Below are 22,714 nucleotides of genomic sequence, written 5' to 3'. Positions count from 1 at the left end.
TTCGGCCGGTAGCATAAGAAATATTTAAACTTTTATGATCTATTAGTTAGGATTTTATCATATGTAATATAATTATTATATATATTCACTGTTATTATATTAATTATTGTATATTTGATATGTATAGTTTGAATAATATTTAAATATGTAGATATTCTTTGACGCCGTACGCTCAATAACGTACCACGAGACGCGTGTTCAACACAGTCAATGTCCACTTTGAAATTGATGCATTTTAATTTGAAATTAATAATACAATAAAGCTGTTGTGAGTTTAATTTTTTACATACATCGAAATATTGTTTTTATCTGTCAATCTATGTTAACATTAATGTTTAATATGGGTAAACTTGTTACTTTGCTTGTGGCAAACGAGGATAAATGAATGAAATCGTACATGTATTCACTTTTATTTCACTAAATCTAGAAATAACATAACTGTATGACACCTATCATAAGTAGTCTTAAATCTGTTCTTATTATATTTATTCCTAATACATAAACTTAAGTGTTTATAAATGCACATAGTAAGATATATGGGGTTAGTATATGAATACCACTATGCATTGATGCAACCAAATGCTACAAAATAACATTTATAAATTGAATCATAAAAAAATTATGCTGTCGAGCGTTCAAAATAGTCCCTATACTAAAGACTAAAAATGGAGGTTCATTTTAGAATCAGGCAAAATTTTACTAATCTATAACTTCATTTCAATTCTGAGAAAAATGTGGCATTCACAGATGGAAATCTGGCAAACCTGGAAAATGTGGCATTCTTTTCAATTTTTTACAAGAATTCTAAATCCGATACAGCCGCTTGATCATGCAAGCTTTTTAATATATATTACTTTAACAATGGGTATAGAAATAACATAATACTGAAAAAATTATGTATCATTTGACAATTATTAAAGCGATTGTATGAAGCTAAAATATAATAAGTTGTGTGGGTAAATGGTTCATATATAGTTGTTCATGTTAATATGAACAATGCGTTGGCTTTTCGAAAGTCATTAAGCCATATTTCATATTTCTCGCTCCTTTTGCTTTTTGTGGCGGTTAAAAAATGCATCACATGATTAAATTGGAACAGAATTTCAGTTAAAAATTCATTAATTGGTGCCTAATTTTCAACGAATTTTTTTTGCGAATAGTTTAACAAGTATCAGGTGCATATTCTTAAGAAAGCCCATAAAATATATATGAGAGAAAGAGTTAATTTCCAATAAATTGTTCAGTAAATGGTTACAAAAAATTTGTGTGACTTTTCAGTTAATAGTTTACTAAATATTACAGAACTGAAACTATATTAACAGTAATTAATTCGTTGATTAGGTTTCGAATTTGTGTAAATTCTCACTAATTGACTGTTTATATATGTTCCAAATAGTAAACAAAAGAATTAAATATTCGGAAATATTGAAAACTTAAATTATTAATATGAATAGGTTATAAGATCAAGCAGTCTGTGCTCGGGCCACCGCCATGACGATGCTGTCGTAGGCGTCATCGCGGCTCCGAATGCCGCCGAAAAAGTAGCTCTGAAAATCATTAAAGATAAATGAAAACACGAGGACAAATCTTCTAAAGCTTAAATCATTTCGAGACGCTTAAACATAATTAAATTACACCTTTACTAACCTAGTAGTTCTGTTCATGAATTGAGTGTGTAAGATTCTTCTTTCCGGCTACTGGCGTTACTCAATCCGATGTAAATACAATATTTTATTACTGCTGATGAAGATGGCTCACAAAAAATTTTGAATCGACATATTTAAAAGCCAGTTTTTTAAAAGTTGGATGCCCTATGTGATGAAATCATGACGAATACAGCAATTAAAGTTTAGATGTTTCTTTTTTATGTAGACTGAAGAACGCGACGAATGAACTTTTTTCGAAAGAAACGCTGACGATATTCATAGTGTATAATGTGAAACATTCATAATATAAAATTTCATTACAGTTTAATCCTATGTTTCTTTTCATTACGAACGACTCGGTGACTAAAATGAAGTACTATTTTTCAGATAAATCTTATACAATTACGAAAAATATTCCTTACCTGAGGTTGAGTTCGATTCTTGCGCCTCTGAAGTTTCCTTTTCATTTTCTTCTTAGAGAACTTCCGGCGCTGTACCGCCTGCGAGCTGACATCCATGTTGTCGACTGGGACACAAGCCGGGGCGTCGGGAAGCTGAGGCTCTTCACCCTGAATATTTTTGTCTGTCGAGTCGCCTGATCCAAAGGACTTATTTTCTGCAGCTGAAAGAAGTGGAATAACATATTCAAGCCAATTAGGTTACTGATAAATACCGGCATATTTTACGCGGTATTTTCAGTTTCAAAAATAATTGTCGAAAATTGGAAATTTGTGTTACATTGTACTTATAGAAATGTTTTTCGAATTAGAATCTTGAAGCTTCAAGCTTCAACATAAATGAAACTGAAAGTAACCGAAAGTGCGTTTTAAATTGAAAATTAAGTAATTTTCACTGATGCCTTCCAAGCTTCAAGAATTGAAAAAAATTTTTATCTCTGCTGATAAATTCTTGTTCAAGAAGAAAACGAGTTGGTCTCTCAACCAACATTTTTTTAAATCATGCCTCGTACTTCAGTCTGAAATTATTTCAGACTTGCTGCGACTGCGACTTTAATTTGTCTTGTTTCTAATTAGCCAAATCATAATCGAATTATCATCGAATAATCAGGCAATAATCATCAATAACCTATGCTATTGTCCGGAGTAGCAGCAACGGGTGCAAGCACTCCGGTTTTCTCGACAGTTTCTTCCTCTCCCGCCGAAGATTGCGGACTGAGGCCCGCATCTTCAGTATTATTCTCATCCGGCTTCATGCAGACTTCAATGGCCATGCCACCTCCAGGTATCCATGAGCAACTCTCGGCCTTCAGCACTTCAGCGATGTTCGCAAGTGCCAACTTGATGTTCTTAGCGCGAATAGAGCGACTTCGTTCGAAGCAAAGGAAGCTGAAGGAAATACAAAAATAATTCTGGGCCACTATGCCCCAGTATGATAGGAAAAAATAGCATTGCGCATGATTGGGTCGGTTATTGGTGAGTGGGATTTGTTTGGGGTTGGGGAAGGGATTGGGAACCCGTCAAGGCTTTAGATGGTTCAAGCGGGTGCACATAGGTAATGCATGAGAGGGATATAATAAATATAATAACCTGGCATCATCAACTTCTCACTGTGATATTGCTCAAACCTCACATCATGGATCATATTACCCCAAAAGAAATTTCACATTATAATTAAGGTTAATCTAATCACCTTTACTTTACGCTCACATCACTCTCAAACGACTCTCGTATAAGCTCCCATTATCTTGCCATTATTCCCACATTACCCTTCCACCTTCTTCAAATTAATCTTAAATTACCCATTCATTGCTATTAGATTACCTACACATCACCATCCCACTACCTTCACAAACACAATACATTACCACAAGTAATCTGAAATACCCCCACCTGCGTGTGAGGTACAGCCTGCCCGTCTTGAAAGCTGACGTCAGGCTGCGGTCGCGGTTCACTAGCGTGCAGCGGCGCCCGCCTGTCCAGCCTGCGCAAGAATTAATTAATAAACTAACTCGGGCATGATTACAACACTGAATTATGTTTCTCATCGTTATGCATTCGGTTGTGATGTACATATGACATGTTTACGACACTGAATCATGTTTCTCATCGTTATGCATTCAGTTGTGATGTACATATGGCATATTTACGCCACTAGATTATGTTTCTCAACATTATGCATTCGGTTGTGATGTAAATATGACTCGTTTACGTCACTAAATCATGTTACTCAATGGCGTGCAGTTTCTAGTGATGAGATAAGTGATATATTTACGGGCCTATGTCATGTTTTTTTGTAATGAAAGCTTCTTCGTAACAATATACTTGATTTAGCAATAAGAAATTACTCGTCTGCATCTCACCTTGCAACGGGACCTCCGACAGAGGCAGGTTGAAGGCGTAGCAGAAGCCCCACTCAGGCATCGCGGCTTATTTTGAAATTTGTTTTGATATAAAAAATTGTATTTTTTCAAATCATTAATTCTGTCAATTGATTCATACATTGTCTCCAACTCTACGCAAGTGTGCAAAATTTCAGATCGTTTGGACAGGTATATGTGTGTTAAATATCGATTATAAGATTTGTAGCAGACAAACAAACAAACAACAAGAAGTGAAGTTAAAGAGAAGTGTAATAATAATAGAGAGACCTGGCCACAATATGGTTCAATATTGTATGTTTGAAGACGGCAGCAGCCACAGCAGCGCGCAGCAGCAGCTGAGAAGGAGCGACCAGCGAAGCGAGCAGCAGCAGCGCTGTAGCGCAGTACAGCACCCAGCTCAGTCTGTGCTCCCAGCTCACAAGTCTGCTAGGAATGCGTAACTGCTAGTCCCATTTAGGCGGGGCAGTTGAAATTACTGTCATTACGTTTTGTCAAAATTGTAGTATGATTATTATCTTGGCTTGGGAAACAAAATTATCGAGCGTCGCTCGGAACAGAAAACTACACTTTAGAACTTTCAAATAAAAAAAACGACTTCGCAACAGGTTTGAATCGCCATTCAAGATCCATGATCGATAGATCATCGCCAAATATGAATTATGCATGGATTTACTTTCATACATGTAGACGTGCAATTAATGGGAATCAGTCGAGTCTCGTTGTTGCCTTGACCATGAATTCACACTGAAGCAGCGAGAAAAAAATATTTTTAAGAGATTACAGTAAACTCAGAATAAACATAGGTCACGAAAAAAACCGCTCACTTGTTCAACGATTCGGCAAAGGACACGGTGGCTCCCAAAATGTTCTGCGCTCTCTTCGCAACCTGGAGTAGGAAAACAATCTTATCACCAATCCCCTCCGCCTTGCCGTTCTCGCTATTCTTGCCTTCTTTCTGATCTTTAGCGGTCAATTTACAATCTTTTTCCCTGCCTCCAGCAAGCTTCTTGGATGTCTCCAGCTTTTCTTTCTTCAATTTTTTCCAATGTTCCTCTGTTCTACTTGCCTTCTTCAGTCCCCATGCTTTAGGCGACATGGCCATTTCCTCTGTATCATTTTCTTCTAAAATTTCTGGCATTTCTTCACTGATGGTATCCAAAAGTTTTGATTTCCTATAGAATCCAAAGCTCAACCTAAGAACTGATAGCTTTAACACAACCTGCCGAAAAACATGCATGGTTGACCTCATTGCGGAGACGACGGAAACTGCGAAATTTTTCATCGACTGCAGAATTTTGGATTTCAAATTATCCACTCGTTCCCGCCAACGCCTGGAAATTAATTCCCTTTATTGTACACATAATTATGCAAACAAATAAAGTTTTGTAAATATTCTCAAATTTGCAGACATGAAATTGTAAGGATCAATTAAACTCAAGTACCTACAGACCAATATTTGCAAATAGGGGGATTTAATCCAAAATCAATTTTTTTTATCTTCACATCCAAAAATGAGACGAACAATGCAATCTCTTGCTCCTCATTTGGAGTGGTGAGGGCAAGTCGCGCAATATTTTAGAGCCGCAGGTTTTATGTAATTTCCTTGATAGACAGAAAATTTACATCTACGCATTATTTTGAGAGCATTCAATTATTTTCTATGAAAACAGGAACAACGTAAATGTTTACGAGTACGTTGATTGAGATCCTTCTCAGTTTGACATCGTGCAAATAAAATTGAAATACCGAGATATTTAGAAATAGTTCTTTATGCTGTTAGGCATTGACGAACATAAAATTGTTAATAATACATGATTAAAATAATAAAAGTTAGTTTTTATAGTTATTAAAAATAATAATAAATTATAGCTGTTCAGTTTGGACATGTCGGTCAGTTTGGAGCCTGGAATAGACAAAAACAGTTGTCGTTAATTATTCTCACAGGCTGAAGGGTTTACTCACATCACTATGAGGTAGTTCAGTGTGAGTCTTGCCAGTATCAACACTAGTGCTGCAGACAGCCACCAGTCGTAGGAGATGCAGAAAAAGAAAATAGTTAGCACGACGCAAGTCAGCAGAGGATGAGACCAGTCAAGTAAAGCTTGTAAGTTGTACCAGGAATTCAGAGCTGACTGCAGAACCGAGGCGAACCCGTCGATGTTTTTCTTCATCCTGTTTTAACACGTGCGCAGGATTAGTAGTTTTAGAGGTTGGCTTCTAAAATCACGAAATTTATTTCTTGAATATAGCGTATTACATGAATTATTGTATCTCTCCTTCAGATCCTAAAGATATTTCTTCATAATGGAAATCACTAATTACAAAGACTATTCAATTTTCACTCAAAGTGAATTATTATTAGAAAAATAGCACTACACCTTTCTATCAACATATGAAACGTTAGGTAACGTGGCTTTAATAGCTATAGAACTACGGCAGAATACCATCACTTCAGTTTCCACCTTTTGACGCTGAATGCATCATCGCCAGCCACGTCCTCATCATCTCCATCATCATCGAGTTCACCTGTCGCCTCCCCCTTCATGACTTCCCTCACGAAGCTCCATAGAAATCCTCCGGTTGAGTGCAGCCAAGATGGCGAAGACGAAATATCCTCCTTGTCGAGATCGAGATCAACTGGAGGTGTGGAAGGTGCTGGAGGAATCTGCAAGCTTCCTTCTGAAGGTACAAAAAGTTTAAATGTCGACACATTTCAAAGTAACCTTCATACATTTTAAAAATAAATAACCTTCATAGTTCATAGATTTTCAACATAACCTTAAGATTAGGATGACAGGAGTTTCGATTTAGAACATTGAGAGATAATCGCGCGTACGCGGGATTATCTTATTGGCTACGTTGCAACTTAATTATTAATGTACTGTGTGAGCTCGATGTCTACGTGCTCCAAGGTCAGAATTCAATTTTCATATGTTAAGACTTTGGCTGGCAGGTATATCATGATATTGAAAAAAAAATCATTTATTACTCTCACTGGAATTACCGATTTCAAAGCTTCGAAATTAATGTGTTTAAATGTAACATAATTAACTAGTAATGAACTAGATTTCCCCCAAATTAAAAAAAATATAACTCAGTACTCACTGCAGTGAGTGACAGAGAGCGCATCTTCTCGTCGACGAAAACATGAAGTCACGGACGGACAGACAGACAGACGGACAGACAGACGAACAGACGGACGTACATGGCGAGCACAATAGCGCCTTTTATTTCCATAAATGAGAAAATTCGCTAAAAATTCCAACATAAAAGTCTATTGTTATATAATTGACCAAAATTTTACTTCATGTTCACTGATATGATACACATTACCTTGCATGGTGGAATTGGTTGTTAGAGTATCCAATACGTTCTCGGTGGCATTAGTAGAGCTGGACGGGGTCGACAAGGGTGAGGAAACGTGAACCACCTTTTCAGCTTCTGCCGCATCCAGCTGGTTCAAAAATGTCTCAGCGGAGGGTGAATTTCCATCGCTGCTTCTAAGGGATGTACTCGGCGAAGACTTGTCAGCAACCGACGTCGGGGCGTCTATAGTAGTAATGTAGTCTTTATTCAAACGCAGTGTATCTTGCTGCATCAGTTTCGCCGTACTAGCAATTAACTGGTCTACTCCTCGAGCGACTTGGTATCCATTTCCTGAAGAACGCTCAGCAACTTTCGTATCTGCAGATGGTAAAGTCCCGTAGTCTGGGGAAATGGTCCAATCATAGGTAACAACGTAGGGATCTCTAGCCGGTATAGGGCGAGGAAAGCTTTTACTAATTTCCAAATCTTTAACCTTGTGACTTTTTTCTTTTTTCTCGATAAAATTTAGATTTGCTTTTTGCTGTCTTTCCAAAGTTATTATCGTCTTTGGTTCAAGGTAGTCAGTACCTCGACCGTAATCAGGAACACTAATTCCCCGTTTTTTAAAAGACGATCGCACTTTTTTCTTGACACTTGAAGATAGTTCCGGATTCACAGGACAGGCGGGCAACTGAACTACGTTCGTGTTTGCGAAAGCTTCAGTAATTACAACAGTTGTACCATCTGTTTCAACATTCCTCTGATCCGAGTCAACTATTTCTTTGTGTTGTTTGATGCTTGTTTGTTTACCCGTCTGAAAAATGACTTCAGCAGGAAAATATTTTGTTGCTTTGTTCTTTGGAATCGAGTCTTTGCCTGTTGAAGAGTTGCTTGACTTCCTCGAGGATGAAAGAGCACTGGGCGACTGTTTCTCTTCCATTTCGCTTCCTGGTGGCAACCACGAAAATGTCTTTGGTGTGGTAGATGGAGACGGTGAACCCGACTTCTCGCCGTGCAGAGTTTCCAGAAGATCCACATTTATTTTACGGGTTTTGAGCTTATTGGGAGATTGCCAGTGGGTTTGCGATGTGAGATCTGGAGTATATCGTGGGATAAAAGTCATTAGGTTTTATTTCAGCTCAAATTTATAAGTGGGTTAGAGAGAGTTGTAGCTGCTCGAGGAAAATTCTGAAAAAATAAAGATTCAGCAGCAAATAAAATGATCTAACCTAATTTAACACTGAGTCCGATCAATAACAGTAATATAAACAAAAGGTAAATCGGTAAAAATTTCAAAATTTAAAGCAAGAAGTAATCTAACGAGCGGAGTTCGTAGTAAATCGGAATTTATTTCCACCAAATAATAGTAAAAAAACAAATGTGGCTTCAGCACCCACATTACCAGGAGGTTGGTGGAGATCTTGAGCCTGTTCTTCTCCAGTCCAGACTCCGCCGTCATCGAGATGACCATAAAGTAAAGGATCGAAATCAATGGAGTTTTTAGGCCACAACGTCGGCTGAACCTTGGCAGATCCAGACCAAAAACCACCACGTCTGCGTGTCCGTTGTCGGTTGGCAGGGTTTTCTTTGGATTTCCCTAGGAGGAGCTGGCTGATGTTGTCTTCGCGTTTGCAATACAAATTAGCACGACAATCACTCTTCAATTTTAGAGTGTGATGCATGACAAAATCATACTTCGGATTACTCTGCAGATGAGAACTTGGAACCTCTGGATCTTCACTCTTTTTCTTCTCCAGCTGGCTGTTGATGGGATCGACCTTCGTCTCGATTTCAGATTGATCAAAACTCTTGCTCTTCTCAGGACATTTCCTACGCCAACTGAGGAAGCGACTGCGGGAAGAGCTTCTGTACAAAAAACACAACATTTTTATTATTCAGTAGTAAACAAGATAAATGAGCTTAAAATTTTCATATCAGAGCTTCCAAGGAATTATTATACGCGATTAGGCTATAGTAAACAAGACATATCTGATTAATTATAAAATATAAGATGGAGGGTTTGATTCACTCGATATAATAGTACATTTTTATTTTTACAGGTCCTTCAGCCTCGTACGGTCGATGCACTCCCATAATTTGGCTACATATTATTTTATGCATTATAATTATGATCAACGGTTTTTGATCACTCATGCTGTTTAATTAGAATTTTTAGCAAACCCATTGCTCCTGATCCAGAATCTTGAATTATTTTTACAGCTCCAGCACGAGCTGACCTATTGATTTATCAACGGTATTGTTGCAATTTACGAGCTGGCCATGACTGTTGAAACTCTGCGAAACGCTCGGAGTGTTGCAGAATTCAGTTCGTGGTTTAGGTAAGAGCCAAACATTTGCTTGAGGAGAGGCAAAAATAACCGCAGTGTTTGCGTTAGCACGACCGTGCGGTCTTCAGTAAGATTTGTGCAGATATTCTGCGTGCTCTGATTGGAAACAAGAACCAAGGCTAGGCTCGCTTCTCATCATGAGCTTTGTCTTATAACAAACTCTATGCTACCACATCCGGGTGAAATTTGTTCACGTGCAGCGAAATGAAATATTACTTCCGCGATGCCTATTGCAGTTTCCATAGTTTTAAAAAGTTGTTTGGTAACAAATTTCAATAGGTAAATTGAATAAGCTCATGTGTTTCAAGAATTAATGCCAGTCAGTCGAATAATGTGATAATTCTCCTCTGAATGTTAATTAAATCTTACAAAGAACGCCGAATAAGGTGCGGGACAACCCTACGACAAAAAGAAGTTTGAGCTCAGTGTTGGCTTAAAACTTTGTTCAATTTGGAACTAGTCCGTCTCAGGGTTGTTATAACTACGAACAAACTTTTTTACTCTAAAGTAATAGGGCAAATTTTAAACAAAGAGCGTTGTAATGACCGATTACTGAGTCTCTATATTATCGAATCGTGCTCTACTATATAAGTTCTTCTTACATGCTTCCTTTACTTTGTTTATAGATTAAAATTTCAACTGTTGAATGAAAATTTGAATTACATGTATTATTGTTTACACGACAATATGGCGTTTTTGACCACAACATAGCACTTTTTTTATCTAAATTTGTTCAGTTTAAACAAAAGGCCTCGAAAAAAAATTGCATAAGACCGAGATTTACACGTATATTTACAATAACGGTAATATTTGCATACTTAATTGATGCTCGTACAGTATTACTTGATAATAGTTTTGAATTATTTGCTTTTTGAGAAGCGGAGTTTTTTTTGTATTTTTCAGTAATGCACCAACTATGGATGTTGATTTATTATTAATTTCCTACGTCATAATTGTTCATATGGAATTATATTTTTTACTAACCTGTGAGATTTTTCGTCTTGAGGTAAACTTTTATCCCTCACATTCTTCGGGGTTTTGTTCTTCTTCCTTGCCCTCTCGCGACCCTCACTGGCTTGGCTGGATTCTTCGCCAGTTCTTCCCATTCTCAAATTTACTGGGACAATTTTTTTCAAAAAAAACTTTGTGAATCTCGTCTTTGCGGAATCTTTTTGTTCGTTTTGTTTTTCCAGATTAATTACGAGTTCTTAGGAGTTTTCTTTGAAAATTCAATGATGTTCGTTTCTCGAAGAGATTACTTGCTTCTAATCCTTCTGAGCCATTTTCCTTCTCTTCCTTTCAAAAAATATTCGTTATTTGTAAGCGATTATGAGCTACTTTCCTTTAACACTAATTGCTTGTTTCTTTTCTATTCATTTCAAATTCGCTAGTGTTGTCTCTCGTGAATGACTGCGTCAACATTAACAACACGAACACGCAAAAGTTTTATTTCAGCGTTTCAATAATCTGTGATCGAAAAAAATATTCAAAGGTTCAATAAAGATTTTGAATAGATTAATAATTTATAGATTCAAACTTGAGACTGAAATTTTAAATACCGATACGCATTTTTAAGCTAAACACAATTTAACAGTAATACATTTTGTCTCTCAAAAAACTGTCTAAGTTTGAAAACTAAAAAATATTGGTAACTCAGTACTCACTGCAGTGAGTGACAGAGAGCGCATTTTCTCGTCGACGAAAACGTGAAGTCACAGACGGACAGACAGACAGACGGACGGACAGACGGACATGGCGAGCACAATAGCGCATTTTTTCCATAATTGAAAAAATGTGCTAAAAAGATTATTAAACTTCAAAAAGTGGCGGAATAATCTCGACGATGCTTACTCCAGAAGCTCCAAGAGGGTACTGAGGGAGTCCATGTAAACAACGCAAGCGGTTCCTAGAGCACCCTCGCACCTTACCGTCGTAATGGCCCGCGCGCTGTAAACAAACTAGCTTGAACACAAGATACCGACTCAATCTTCGTGTGCTGAGATTCAAATTAAATATTTCTAGACTTACTACTGGTACATAGTTCGTGTAACCTGATCATATTTAAATACCTATATTTTTATGGATTATACTTACTGTGTTCAACAAAACTGTGTATTAATGATACAGCGCATAATTAAATAAATTTCCCCAAGTAATTTTATACGCTGGTATAAAACAGTAGTTTAACAGTTTTATACAGGTAGTTTTTTTTTACACGAGTGTAGCTCCTACTTTATGCTTGTAATGAATTCGTTTCCTTCAAGGCTGTTTCATCATCAACATAACCTCGGTCACTGCGACAAAACTAATGTGGAGAGATGAAATTGTGAAAAAGTTACTTCCGCTTTTGAAATAAAAAATAAAAATTAACTGGAATTTTAAACCAGTCATCAATCAGTATGTGTTAATTTCTCCGATCTAATGCTTGTATTATCCTTAAATTACAGGCAGTAATCCATTATCATTATTAATTATAAATGGTTCAGTCGTTAAAAGTTAGTTCTTATAACAAATTTAACAAATGTTATAGTACAGGCTGCAGTAAACAATGTTTGTCGGGATCTCATATAAACGTACAATGCAAATTAATGTTAATTAATTAATTAATGCAAATTAATTAATTAATTAATACTTTTCATACTTAATTAACAACAGTTGAATTAGTCGACTGGGAGAGCCAACAATTCACACTTTGTAAAACCCTAATCACCGAATAATTTTCATGTGTTTTAATAGATGTGATTGATCAAGAGGGTAAATCATGAATTTCATTCGTGAAATGTTTATTTTTTATTACTTCTCTAATTGAATATCAAAAAATATAGTTAACTGATAGAACCAATATCAAAGCGAAAAATAGAGATAAATATAGAAATTTTTGAGCAGACAGGCAACCGGATTGTGAGACACGCTCGTAAGCGTTTCAAATGCTTTCTTTCGCCTTAATAAGACCTCATAAGCGTAACTAACAATATTTACATTTAATTACCGAATAATAGATCCAACATTTTTTTAACTATTGAAATTGAATGAATTCGCCTAAAACTCAGGCAGAAAGGTATGTCATCAGATATTAAATTGAACTAGCGTATTAATTCGCCTAATGGCTTATTAACTGTTGTATTTGCATTATCAACAGACAGAGAAATATCAACACCGAGAGTTGAAAGGCAAATTTATCTCCTCACTGCTAATTAAGCTTCAAAACACAAACGTTCTTACAATTTTTGGAAATGCTAGGATTTTTTCAAGAAAGTATGAGTGTCAATAAAGTGGAGGGAACTTTTTGGGCTCGTCGTTGAATTACTGTCATCATTTTACGCCTTCAAGAACAGACTAGACGAAGCTATGCAGGAGCATATGTTCAGTCTTAAAATGCCTAGCAAATTACGGCCTGGCAGGCAATAAGCCCAGCAGCTATCTCAATCGATCGTCAGTTATGGAAAGATCGGGTTTCAAAGGCTGGATCCCTTATGAATCAAGTCACGAAAAATTCAAGAATCGGCAACAGGCCATGGACCTATTTCTTCAGTGCCGACACTCCTATTCTATTCTATTTATTGAATTACTGTCATCATTTTTCGCCTTCAAGAACAGACTAGACGAAGCTATGCAGGAGCATATGTTCAGTCTTAAAATGCCTAGCAAATTACGGCCTGGCAGGCAATAAGTCCAGCAGCTATCTCAATCAATCGTCAGTTATGGAAAGATCGGGTTTCAAAGGCTGGATCCCTTATGAATCAAGTCACGAAAAATTCAAGAATCGGCAACAGGCCATGGGCCTATTTCTTCAGTGCCGACACTCCTATTCTATTTATTGGCAACGTCAAATATAGGGATTGAAATATTGTAAATTTAATTAGTCTACTATTATCAGTTTTCTATGAGCCACTCAAAACGAAAACTTTCTTTGGCAAAATATTGAGTCCCAGACTAATGTAACGCAAAATTTAGGTGTTTTGGAGTATAAGAAGTCGCACAAAAGGAAGCGATCGTTTATAGTGTATCAGTAACAATTAGCAACCTTCTTAGCAAAGTATCGGATTTATACTATTTAGTTCTTGTAAATTGGTAAAAAAATAAAAAAAACTATATGCAATTTGCTAATATTTTTTTTCTCGTTTGTAACGCGTTTCGTCGAGTTAGTTGTCGTGACTCGTGAGTCATCTCAGTGTTGTCTCGGTTCAATTGAGAGCTCGTCGTCAAAACCGAATCAAGTACAGTGTTTTTTTTTTTTCATTGACTTCATTGTCAGGGCGTGCTTCCCTTTTTTTCACGACTTGGTATTACGAAGGAACGTTTATTGTTCACAATCACTGGTGCTGTTTGGAAACTCGTTCTTATCCTAAACAAGACTCGTTTGGTACGGAACTACGATTGGCGGTCGCTTGACAGCGATTGCCGACAGTTGAAGTTGGCTCATCAAGTTGTGTGGTGCAGTGTGGTGCAGTAGTTGGAGCTCATGGTCTTGTCGGTGAGTATTTTCATCATATAAGCTTCTCAATGTTCGCTTGAATGTTTAGGAATACCGTGACTAACTGCGAAGAATTTTTTTTAATACAATATTTAGTATGTAGATTTAAATCATAAAGATAGACTGAGAACCGTGATTCATTACGTTGGCCTAGGTACCTACTCATTGTTACGTCATTCCCAAAATGGCTTATCAAGAGCACTACAGTCACTGTGTGACAGTGTCTGGCAGACAGCGTCTCTAATCTTATATTATAATTTCATATACTGACAAATTGACATAGGTGTATTGTCAATTTGTAAAATTTATGTACCTACCTGCTTTTCTTTGCCATGATAATTCAACGGACATATTTTGATACGTTTCATCTTCGAAGCAAGAATATATTATAATTAGTTAGAATAAAAAAAATCTGCTATGATAATTCAACGGACATATTTTGATTCTTGTCATCTTCCTAGCAAGAATATATTATAGTAATTAGTTAGAATAAAAAATCGCCGTAGCACAAACTCTTTGAACTGATGAATTAATTGCAATTTTCGTTACAGGCAGTTTTGGAACCATGGTTAACTATCAAGAAGTGAGGGATCTCTCGTGCCCTCAGTATGAGTCCTTCACGACCGTCAGCCGTTGCATTCATTTCGCTGACTTCCACAACTGTTGGGAGCGAAAAGCGTTAGTTACGAGGCCTCTGTCCAGCACCATTATCAGTTGTCGTGGACTCCAGGTCTGTAATTATATTATGTATTTAAGTTTTTTCCCTAATTTATATTCCTAATCTCAATAAGGATCCTATGACCGTGCTGACTAAAGAACACTACGTACATGCACAGCACATATTCGTCATCAGGTTATTTTTGCTTGAAGAAATGTTAAACAGTCAAACTGTGTTTGCTCGGATGGAGTGACTACATATTTATTAGTACTAACATATCGAACTCTCTAAACTAAATGTTCAGCAAGTTGACGTTCCTAGCTTCTTTCTTTATTTTGTTCCACAGGTTTTGTGGATGGCTCCCTCCAAGAAAACTACCGAACACAATTTCTACGGCAACATGACGTTCACAATAGATTTCAACGAGCTTCTAGAATACGTCAGGCCTGCTAACATGTATTATGTAGACCAAATCAAGTTCAGCCAGCATATGGTCACGAGAATTTTACTCACGCGACATTCGTATTCTCATCTGAAGTCTGTGAACACTTCGGCAGAGGGCTCGCCTCTGAAGGCCATGAATGCCCGTTATGGAACACCGCGTGATTGGCAACACGCTACTTCGTGTCACGTAGATGGCAGAATGAAGCCTCATGAACTCGAGATTGCCTTCAACCCCTCAGGAAACGACAGCTCGTGGCTCTTCCGCAAATGCCGAATTTCAGCAAACAATCACTCCAAGGCAAACACTGCTTCGTACATAGGTACTTACGCTGACCATGTATGTCACAGGTTCAACACTTTTCGGTGTCAGTGTCCGCATTCTCTGGATGATGAAACGAGCGTTCGAATTGTTCGTTCGTGGGTAAAATCCCTCGAAAAAGATCACGAAAATCTAAGCATTTTGTCTTCTACGGATCGAGATGTCTTTGCCCAAGAGTACAAGAAGGTGGCTGGCTACGTATACGACAATCGTGGAGGAGGCGCTCTTACGCGTAACATGAGTTTTTGGAGTCTGTAATTCTGAACAAATTTTAGAAGGGTGGGAAAGTTGCACTCCATGAACGATATTAGTAAGAGTGTTCACGCTAGATAGAGTTTTTTTGTGTTTGTGAGAAAACTTTTCGTTCTGAATTCTCAAAGATTTTCGATACTTTTTTTTTTCGACTACCATTTTCCTTGGTTACTTCTTCACATTATTCCTGGAGTAGCGTGCCAAATTGGCTGTGAATTTTTAATTTAATTGCAACTCTAATCATGAAACTGGGAATAATATTTTACAATCATTAAATATCAGTTAGGCTATATTCTAAGCATTATTGTAATACTAGTATATGCCTTTTAAGTGATAATAATGATTAATCTGCATTTATACTTTTCGGTAATGATTCTTTCTGAATTGCTTTGGCGTTTTGGTTTTATTCCCTTTTTGTGATGTTAAATAGGTGTTTCGGAAAATTAATATTCTTGTCGGTAGAGGCAGATTTTTTCAGTGTAAGAATATACAATATTTGCGGAAGTAAAACTTCTGTTAAGATAGTAAAGATACCAACATCGTTAAGATATAATAGTTTGCAAATTCCTAGTTATGCTTCCTATCCTAACTTAATGTATTTGAAGGTAAAGATTTGTGTTTGAAATTTCTTCATATTCTACTGATTCATTATTACATGTCCTAAACGTACTAATATCTTTAGTTCAGTACTGGGAAAGTAAAAATTCGAAATTGACCAACATTTATGCCTCGCGATCAAACGATTAAAGTTTCTCGATAAATATCGATTATTATTTCAAATTTCTCGAATATTTTAGATTATTTTACTCGAGATTTATTTGAAAGGAGTAGAGTTTGTAAATGATTGATAGGGTAATTGAAATGACGCATAGAATACTTGGCCAACAGATGATTCAATATGCTTTAGTAGCAACGTAGAGTATCTACTTGTATTGTATTTTAGATTGTTTATGGGCCGGCTATTACTTATTATTATCTGGAGTGAAATATGCAGAAACCTAAGGACGCGCCTTTGCTCGAGTCATAACGCAAGAATAACAAGTAGCCTTAACTGGTTTTGATCATATAGTAATTGGTGCTTATTATTTTTTCATTTTATGGATACTTTAACGCCTTCCTCAAAAGACGCTACGCCTAGAACGGTTCAGCACAAGTTACAGCTCCTGACGTAATGAGCTCTAGGCTTAAAAAAGGAGGTTCGATAATTTTATACTAAGTTTCTTCGTTTAATAGTGAAGGAACTGAACAGTTGCAATGATTGATAATATCTGAAAAACACGAAAAATTAATACATAGTACAACTTTGGCAAGGTTATGACAATTATCACAGAATCTCAAAAAATACACAAAAAGCTTATGAACTAGGAACACTGAACAGGTATAGCGACCCTGATCGCGGACAGTAAAAGTGGCCGGTGGAGATACGTGTCCGTAAATTGTTTACTCTATTAAGTGTTGCCATATGAACATTTCGCACTACATAATCCCTTAATTGATGACCTGCGGCTACAGATACATTCAATTATGCATTCAGATAGAAAATCAAAGCTTGAATTTCGAGAACAGGAGACAATACACTGAAATTTGAGCAGCTAATCTACTCAGTCGCAGCATGGAATCCAGAGCGTATCACAAATACAACAATTTGCTGTCCTTGAAACAAGTACCCAGCGAAGCGGCCGCCTTGAAGCTGACACTCGACGCCGAACAGACAAGCGCCTGCGACCCGCCGGCGCTGCACAGCGGGTAAGACACTGCGTCCAGGCGGTTCTCAGTCAGCGGCCGATCCATCATGTCTGACCGGGACAAAAGTATTCCAGAGATATAATTTCGAAAAATGACCGCTTTTAGCGGATTAATTTCCGCGAGCAAAAATATTTAATCAAGATAACTTCTGCGAGACATATAATTTAAATTGTTATTTGCAGCAATTTTCAGAAATCGTGGCGACTTATCAACACCCAGCTGCCCTGTGAAACCCTGCCCCCCGACATGCCTGTCGACGAGAAGTGTCCTGCCTACAGGGAACTACGATATCTGTCAGCAATGATGCAGCATCTCTAGCCCAAGGGTGCGTTGACTCCTGCCTACCAACACCAAGCACCACACGATTTTTGCCTCTGTATGAAACAGTAGTTTCAACTACCGGTGAATCCGGCGATCAGCTAACAAACCAGAGAGCACTAGTAGCAGTAGCTGCATCTCGGTGAGAATCCGAGTGCAGACAGACTACAGCGGTATGAGCATGCCAGCCGGAGGAGTATCGGCCCCTAATTTCTTCTATTGGATAACGGACATGAGACGAGTGATGATAGTGATCTCACCGACGCTATGGCGACAACAAACCCAGCTATAAGCATTCAGGTTGAAGTGACAGAGCCAGAAAACAAGAATAGAAAGGAGTAGTGATGCAGCTGGTGTGGTGGTACATGAAATAGAATCGTGTAAGCGGTTTCAGGCAGACTGAGCGAGTGACCCCAACCTAAAGAATCAGATTAGCCAGTTGGTAGGCAAAATGGTTCGTTCAGTCGAAGCTGATTAATTCCAACATTTCATCATATGCCGCAAACTGCGGTCACACTTTCCATGCCGGATACATGTGGTGTTCATCATTTGCTACTTCAGTAATTTGATAGCGTTTCTGCCGACCGAAACTGTGAAAGAGAACTACAACGTGCTACCGAAGCTACACTTCTCCGGACCCGCCTGCGGACTCAAAAGCGCATGGCAATATTGATGAATATCTTGAAAACTTATCTGAAAGACATCTACAAAAACGTGCAATTGAATGCTTCGAAAATACTAACCAAAATGACATAGATCCTCAGAAGAAAAATTATTTCATTTTTCATGATATTGCTACGGAAAGAATCAGGATTCTGTTGATATTTTTTCACCCGTGGAAGACAATAACAAGACATAACAACTGTAGTTAAATTTACTTATCCCAAAACTATCACATATTACCAAGACAAGCCATTGGAACGAATTCAAATGTATTACTTCTATTCGAATTTATTTTCATTGGTATGAATAATATTCGCAGTGATTACATTGCTTGGGATTTGCCCTTTGCAGAGTTAAAAAAAACTGATGGAAAGTATAAAGTACCATATAGTCTTTTGTTGATCAATGATGATGAGCACCCAGGTTCTGGGAAGTATTTCAAATATTTAAATCGATTATAGATTCTAAAAAATTATCTTCCATCGTGACACTCGCTCAAGAGTCTAGGTCAAGTCCTGGATTATTATTGACGTATATAGTTTACTAACAATACTGACGGCGATGATTTAGTGCAAGGTCAACCTTAGTTAAATGATCACTTTTTCGGGAGAAAATAGTCGTTAACCTATAAAGTCGTTTATGCGAACGTCGATGATAAGCCCTCTTCTATGCTACTATCGTCAGTTATTACTTATATTCCAAAATTTCAAGCAGATCCGCTCATAATTGTGCGACTTAAGACTTATTTAGTTTTATTCGTTTTATTTAGAAACGCAGTGACTTAGAAATCTCCAAAAATTACCGTCTTGGCGCATTGCTGATAATTAGTTACTTCAAATTTCGAGCAGATACGTTCACAGATCTGAATGCCGTATAATTTAATTAATTTTTTATGTTAAGTCCGCTGGCGAGTTAGCGGACTCAAGGTCTGTCAGAGAAGTGTCAATTCCAGAGTCCTCATGTCAGAGTAGTGTCGATTCCGTCGAGACATCGACGAATGGGTTATTTTCTCCAATAGATACTGTATTACGTCAAGCGAGTCAAACATGCAAGACTGCGAATGCTATGGCATGGACCACCGCGTACGTTTGCATCGCTCTAACCTAATTTTGGTGGCAGGAACTACGATCACTGCAGCGAGCAGCACTAGCTCCTCCATTGCCGCGAGCGCACAAGACTGAAGAAAGTTTGAACATGTGGACGCTCGTCAGTCTTCCGTCTTGTCGGTTAAACTTTGGTATGACGTGCAAGGCTGACGATAAGTTTGAGCACCTGCTTATCGTTGGTACCGGCTCCAAACCGGAAAAGCACGCGAAACTGACAAAGTTTTTTTTTTTCACGCATATCTCAATAACGGCAGTACGGTGTACATAAACCAGTACACGTTGTACAGTTTTGCATTGTGTGTATGATACTTAACGATCTGAGCTCAAAAAATTTCTGTCAGCATTCGTTGCAGGGCAATGTTTATGAAAAGAGCTGCTGATGATTACATAGTCATAGATAGGTATATATGGTATAGATAGGTAAAACGACAGGCTTATGAAAGTAATTTTTTAAAAGGATGACACCGAATAAAGAATTCGGACAAACGCTCATTGCCGAGCAATGGCCATAGAAGCTTTGGTGTTAATTTCATCAAAATCTGGTTCCGTTTCAGCATATTAGATCTGGGATAGCTGTTATATGAGTGTGTGTACTATTCGAACGAGTGAGTCTACAGCTGAAATTTGCGTTTGTTTTAGGTGGTATTTGTGCTCTTTTAAGATTCTGAATTTTACTGAAGACTATTATTGTATTTGAGGCATCTTAAAACTGACAAGGGTGAATGAAAACTCTGAATTTACGATACAACTCAGGAAAAAGTCCTATTTAGGAATCAAACTCCACATAGTAAGTAGTATTACTACGCGGCCGCGGCCCCAGACATCCCCGCTCCCTGATTTGCTGGCGCGCCAAGAACGAAGAACCTGCAAGGGTGCAGCGGCCGAGCGGCGCATGGCCGCATGCGGCATTCTTGCGCTAACTGCAAAAGCATCAAGACGTGGTCGGATATCTCTTCTGGCGTTGTATACTTCTTGTACCTTGTAAAAAGTTGGTAACTATACTAATATATGTATCTTTGCAAACATTTTCATTTGTTTCATTCTAGCTGATACTTACTGTTCGTATAGTTTCCAACTAAATGAATTACTTGAACAGTTGAAGGGTACATTCATATATTAATGAAGTAAAGTATATTCGTACTGGAATCTTAAGCACGCGGTAGATTTATATTTTACATTAATGCAATGCTATCATCGTATTCTAATCCTAAAGGCCGGTCCACACGCTCAGTTTTCACAACGATTTGTCTGCGCAGTTTTAAGTCGGAATGAAATCGTTGCAATTTTTAGAGCGTCCACACGGTGCAGACTTATCTGAGTAGTTTGCTCAGTTTTGCGCGATCTCGCCATGGAGACGCTGTCTCTTATACACATCTAGNATTCCTAAAGGATTAATGCTGATATCAGCCAGTTCTCGTTCGACTCGGAAATAAAGAAGGCTACCTCGTAATGTAGTTGAGTTGTGTTAGGTAGTTTTCTTTAAATTTTGTCGCTGCTGTGAGCTCGTTAGTTTACTTGCGTTGTATTATTATAAAATTTCGGTTTGTGTTTGAGTCAACTTGGAGTAAATCTCATGTGAAACGGTTACTCAATGAAGTTTTCAGCTACTTTTCCAGCATTTACAACTACTTTTGTTATGCGCATTTGCGAACCTCGAATTGATGGGTGCATTGTTGATGAAATTAACGAGGTATTATTTTATGCCTGAGGTCTGAAGATATTTTTTTGCAGTTTAGAGTACCGACTGCAGTGTTGAATTATACATGTAAAACTTAGCTGTCCAAATGCCATATCATCTTGCTATTTTTTGCAGTTTAGAGTACCGACTGCAGTCTTGTAACCGACTGCAGAACATGTAAAACTTAGCTGTCCAAATGCCATATCATCTTGCTATTTTCACAACCGAATAAAATTTTCCTTATTCTTCCAGATCTTGTGCAGTGAAATCTGAATCGGATAATTTTGTGGAAACGAGTGTCGAATATAATATGTTACGAGGGTTCCTTTTGGTACCCAAACTTTTCATTTTTTTGGGGCTATTGACGCCTGATACTAGTATTAAATAAGGGTTTTGATGTTTAATGTGTTATTTGAAACTGGGGATCGGATGCTGCCAGAAATGTTGGTGCTTGAAGCCTTTGAAAATTAGCTTGAAAAGTTGAGTAGGTAGATAATTGTTTCGGAGTGTGAGTGAGGAAGGATATTTCCCTAATTGATTGAGTGGCTTTTCATGCCACTTAGCGCCAAACAAGCATATTTTGGCTGCGAAAAATTTATTCATTTTTTAACTCAACCATTTAAGACACTGTTGGAATCATGTTTAAATATTATTATTATGAAGAATTGCGTTGTACTGGAGACGATAAAAAAATCTCATGATTCATTTCATAACACTAAAAACGTGTTGTTAAAGACCACATCGATACTTATGGGACGAATGAATATATTAGTCGGCATTATGCTCATGCAAGCATCAACAAAATTTTATTTTTTAGTTTTAGCCCCCCTTTGCACGCTCAACTAACAGCGTGTAGCGCGCTAGAAAACGAAGCTGACATACTGTAAATAATTCTATCAACCCTCGCAGTTGTGTATTGTGAATAAATAGCTTCGTTGTTAATTAGGTCAAATAGATTTCGATCTGAAAAATTTGTGCGTGAAAAACTTAAAACTTAAAATTTAGCGGACGATCGGATTATGGAAATTATGATCGGAGCGGACGAAAACAAAATTGTGAGCTAAATGCATTGAGCTAAATGCATTGATGCAAAATGAGCTAAATGCATTGATGTAATGCTGCATGAACATAATGGTAATAAAAATCTACACCTTCAATTTGGTTCTGATCGGTTCCGATTTAACAAACTTATGCGCAGAAAACCTGCTCTGGAAATTTGTCCCAAAAGTGTTGTAGTTAGAGGACCCGCTGAAATCGAAACTGAACGTAAAAATTCCGATGATGTTTCCCTCCGTTGAAACGAAAAAAAAAAAAGAATTTAATATAGTTAACTAAAACTGTCAATTTACAAATATATATCCCGATGCAACAACAATAATAGTTTCCATAAATATAGATGTCCATGAAAGATTTGA

General features: G+C 37.5%; 3 protein-coding genes and 1 long non-coding RNA gene across 4 annotated transcripts; 1 reads left to right on the top strand and 3 right to left on the bottom strand.

The window, feature by feature from the left end:
* Window positions 1-1,463: 1,463 nt before the first annotated feature.
* LOC125178064 lies at window positions 1,464-4,027 on the bottom strand. The gene is made up of 5 exons (XM_047880989.1): window positions 3,967-4,027; window positions 3,497-3,587; window positions 2,733-2,992; window positions 2,069-2,268; window positions 1,464-1,547 (listed from the first exon to the last, which is right to left on the bottom strand). The coding sequence occupies exons 1-5, from the start codon at window positions 4,025-4,027 to the stop codon at window positions 1,464-1,466; spliced, it is 696 nt and encodes a 231-aa protein (XP_047736945.1).
* Window positions 4,028-4,368: 341 nt separating this feature from the next.
* Window positions 4,369-6,147, bottom strand: LOC125178067. Its single transcript, XR_007156775.1, has 3 exons — window positions 5,950-6,147; window positions 4,812-5,318; window positions 4,369-4,410 (listed from the first exon to the last, which is right to left on the bottom strand). It is a non-coding gene; the product is annotated as an uncharacterized LOC125178067 (long non-coding RNA).
* A 286-nt stretch (window positions 6,148-6,433) lies between these two features.
* On the bottom strand, window positions 6,434-10,798 carry LOC125178063. Its single transcript, XM_047880988.1, has 4 exons — window positions 10,626-10,798; window positions 8,696-9,159; window positions 7,321-8,388; window positions 6,434-6,663 (listed from the first exon to the last, which is right to left on the bottom strand). The coding sequence occupies exons 1-4, from the start codon at window positions 10,745-10,747 to the stop codon at window positions 6,434-6,436; spliced, it is 1,884 nt and encodes a 627-aa protein (XP_047736944.1). The 5' UTR covers window positions 10,748-10,798.
* Window positions 10,799-13,829: 3,031 nt separating this feature from the next.
* LOC108665973 lies at window positions 13,830-16,354 on the top strand. Its single transcript, XM_018152783.2, has 3 exons — window positions 13,830-14,115; window positions 14,667-14,845; window positions 15,120-16,354. Exons 2-3 carry the CDS (start codon window positions 14,681-14,683, stop codon window positions 15,792-15,794), a joined length of 840 nt encoding a protein of 279 aa, XP_018008272.1. The 5' UTR covers window positions 13,830-14,115; window positions 14,667-14,680; the 3' UTR covers window positions 15,795-16,354.
* The last annotated feature ends 6,360 nt before the right edge of the window (window positions 16,355-22,714 follow it).

This window comes from Hyalella azteca, unplaced genomic scaffold (assembly GCF_000764305.2).
Source record: "Hyalella azteca isolate HAZT.00-mixed unplaced genomic scaffold, Hazt_2.0.2 contig6753, whole genome shotgun sequence".
NCBI classification, from domain to species: Eukaryota; Metazoa; Arthropoda; class Malacostraca; order Amphipoda; family Hyalellidae; genus Hyalella; species Hyalella azteca.
Note: the sequence above shows the minus strand (reverse complement) of the source record. Positions and strands in the feature narration are given on the sequence as shown.

What these genes read in the sequence shown, in the direction of transcription:
- LOC125178064 (XM_047880989.1), bottom strand. Translation starts at nt 4,027, where the DNA reads ATGCCTGAGTGGGGCTTCTGCTACGCCTTCAACCTGCCTCTGTCGGAG. An exon ending in TACTCCGGACAATAGCATAG is followed by an intron (nt 2,269 to 2,732) that starts GTTATTGATGAT and finishes CACTTCTTTCAG; the next exon opens with CTGCAGAAAATAAGTCCTTT. An exon ending in AGAATCGAACTCAACCTCAG is followed by an intron (nt 1,548 to 2,068) that starts GTAAGGAATATT and finishes AATGATTTTCAG; the next exon opens with AGCTACTTTTTCGGCGGCAT.
- LOC125178063 (XM_047880988.1), bottom strand. Translation starts at nt 10,747, where the DNA reads ATGGGAAGAACTGGCGAAGAATCCAGCCAAGCCAGTGAGGGTCGCGAG. An exon ending in CAAGACGAAAAATCTCACAG is followed by an intron (nt 9,160 to 10,625) that starts GTTAGTAAAAAA and finishes TTTTTTGTACAG; the next exon opens with AAGCTCTTCCCGCAGTCGCT. An exon ending in AACCAATTCCACCATGCAAG is followed by an intron (nt 6,664 to 7,320) that starts GTAATGTGTATC and finishes TACCTTCAGAAG; the next exon opens with GAAGCTTGCAGATTCCTCCA.
- LOC108665973 (XM_018152783.2), top strand. Translation starts at nt 14,681, where the DNA reads ATGGTTAACTATCAAGAAGTGAGGGATCTCTCGTGCCCTCAGTATGAG. An exon ending in TCAGTTGTCGTGGACTCCAG is followed by an intron (nt 14,846 to 15,119) that starts GTCTGTAATTAT and finishes TTTGTTCCACAG; the next exon opens with GTTTTGTGGATGGCTCCCTC.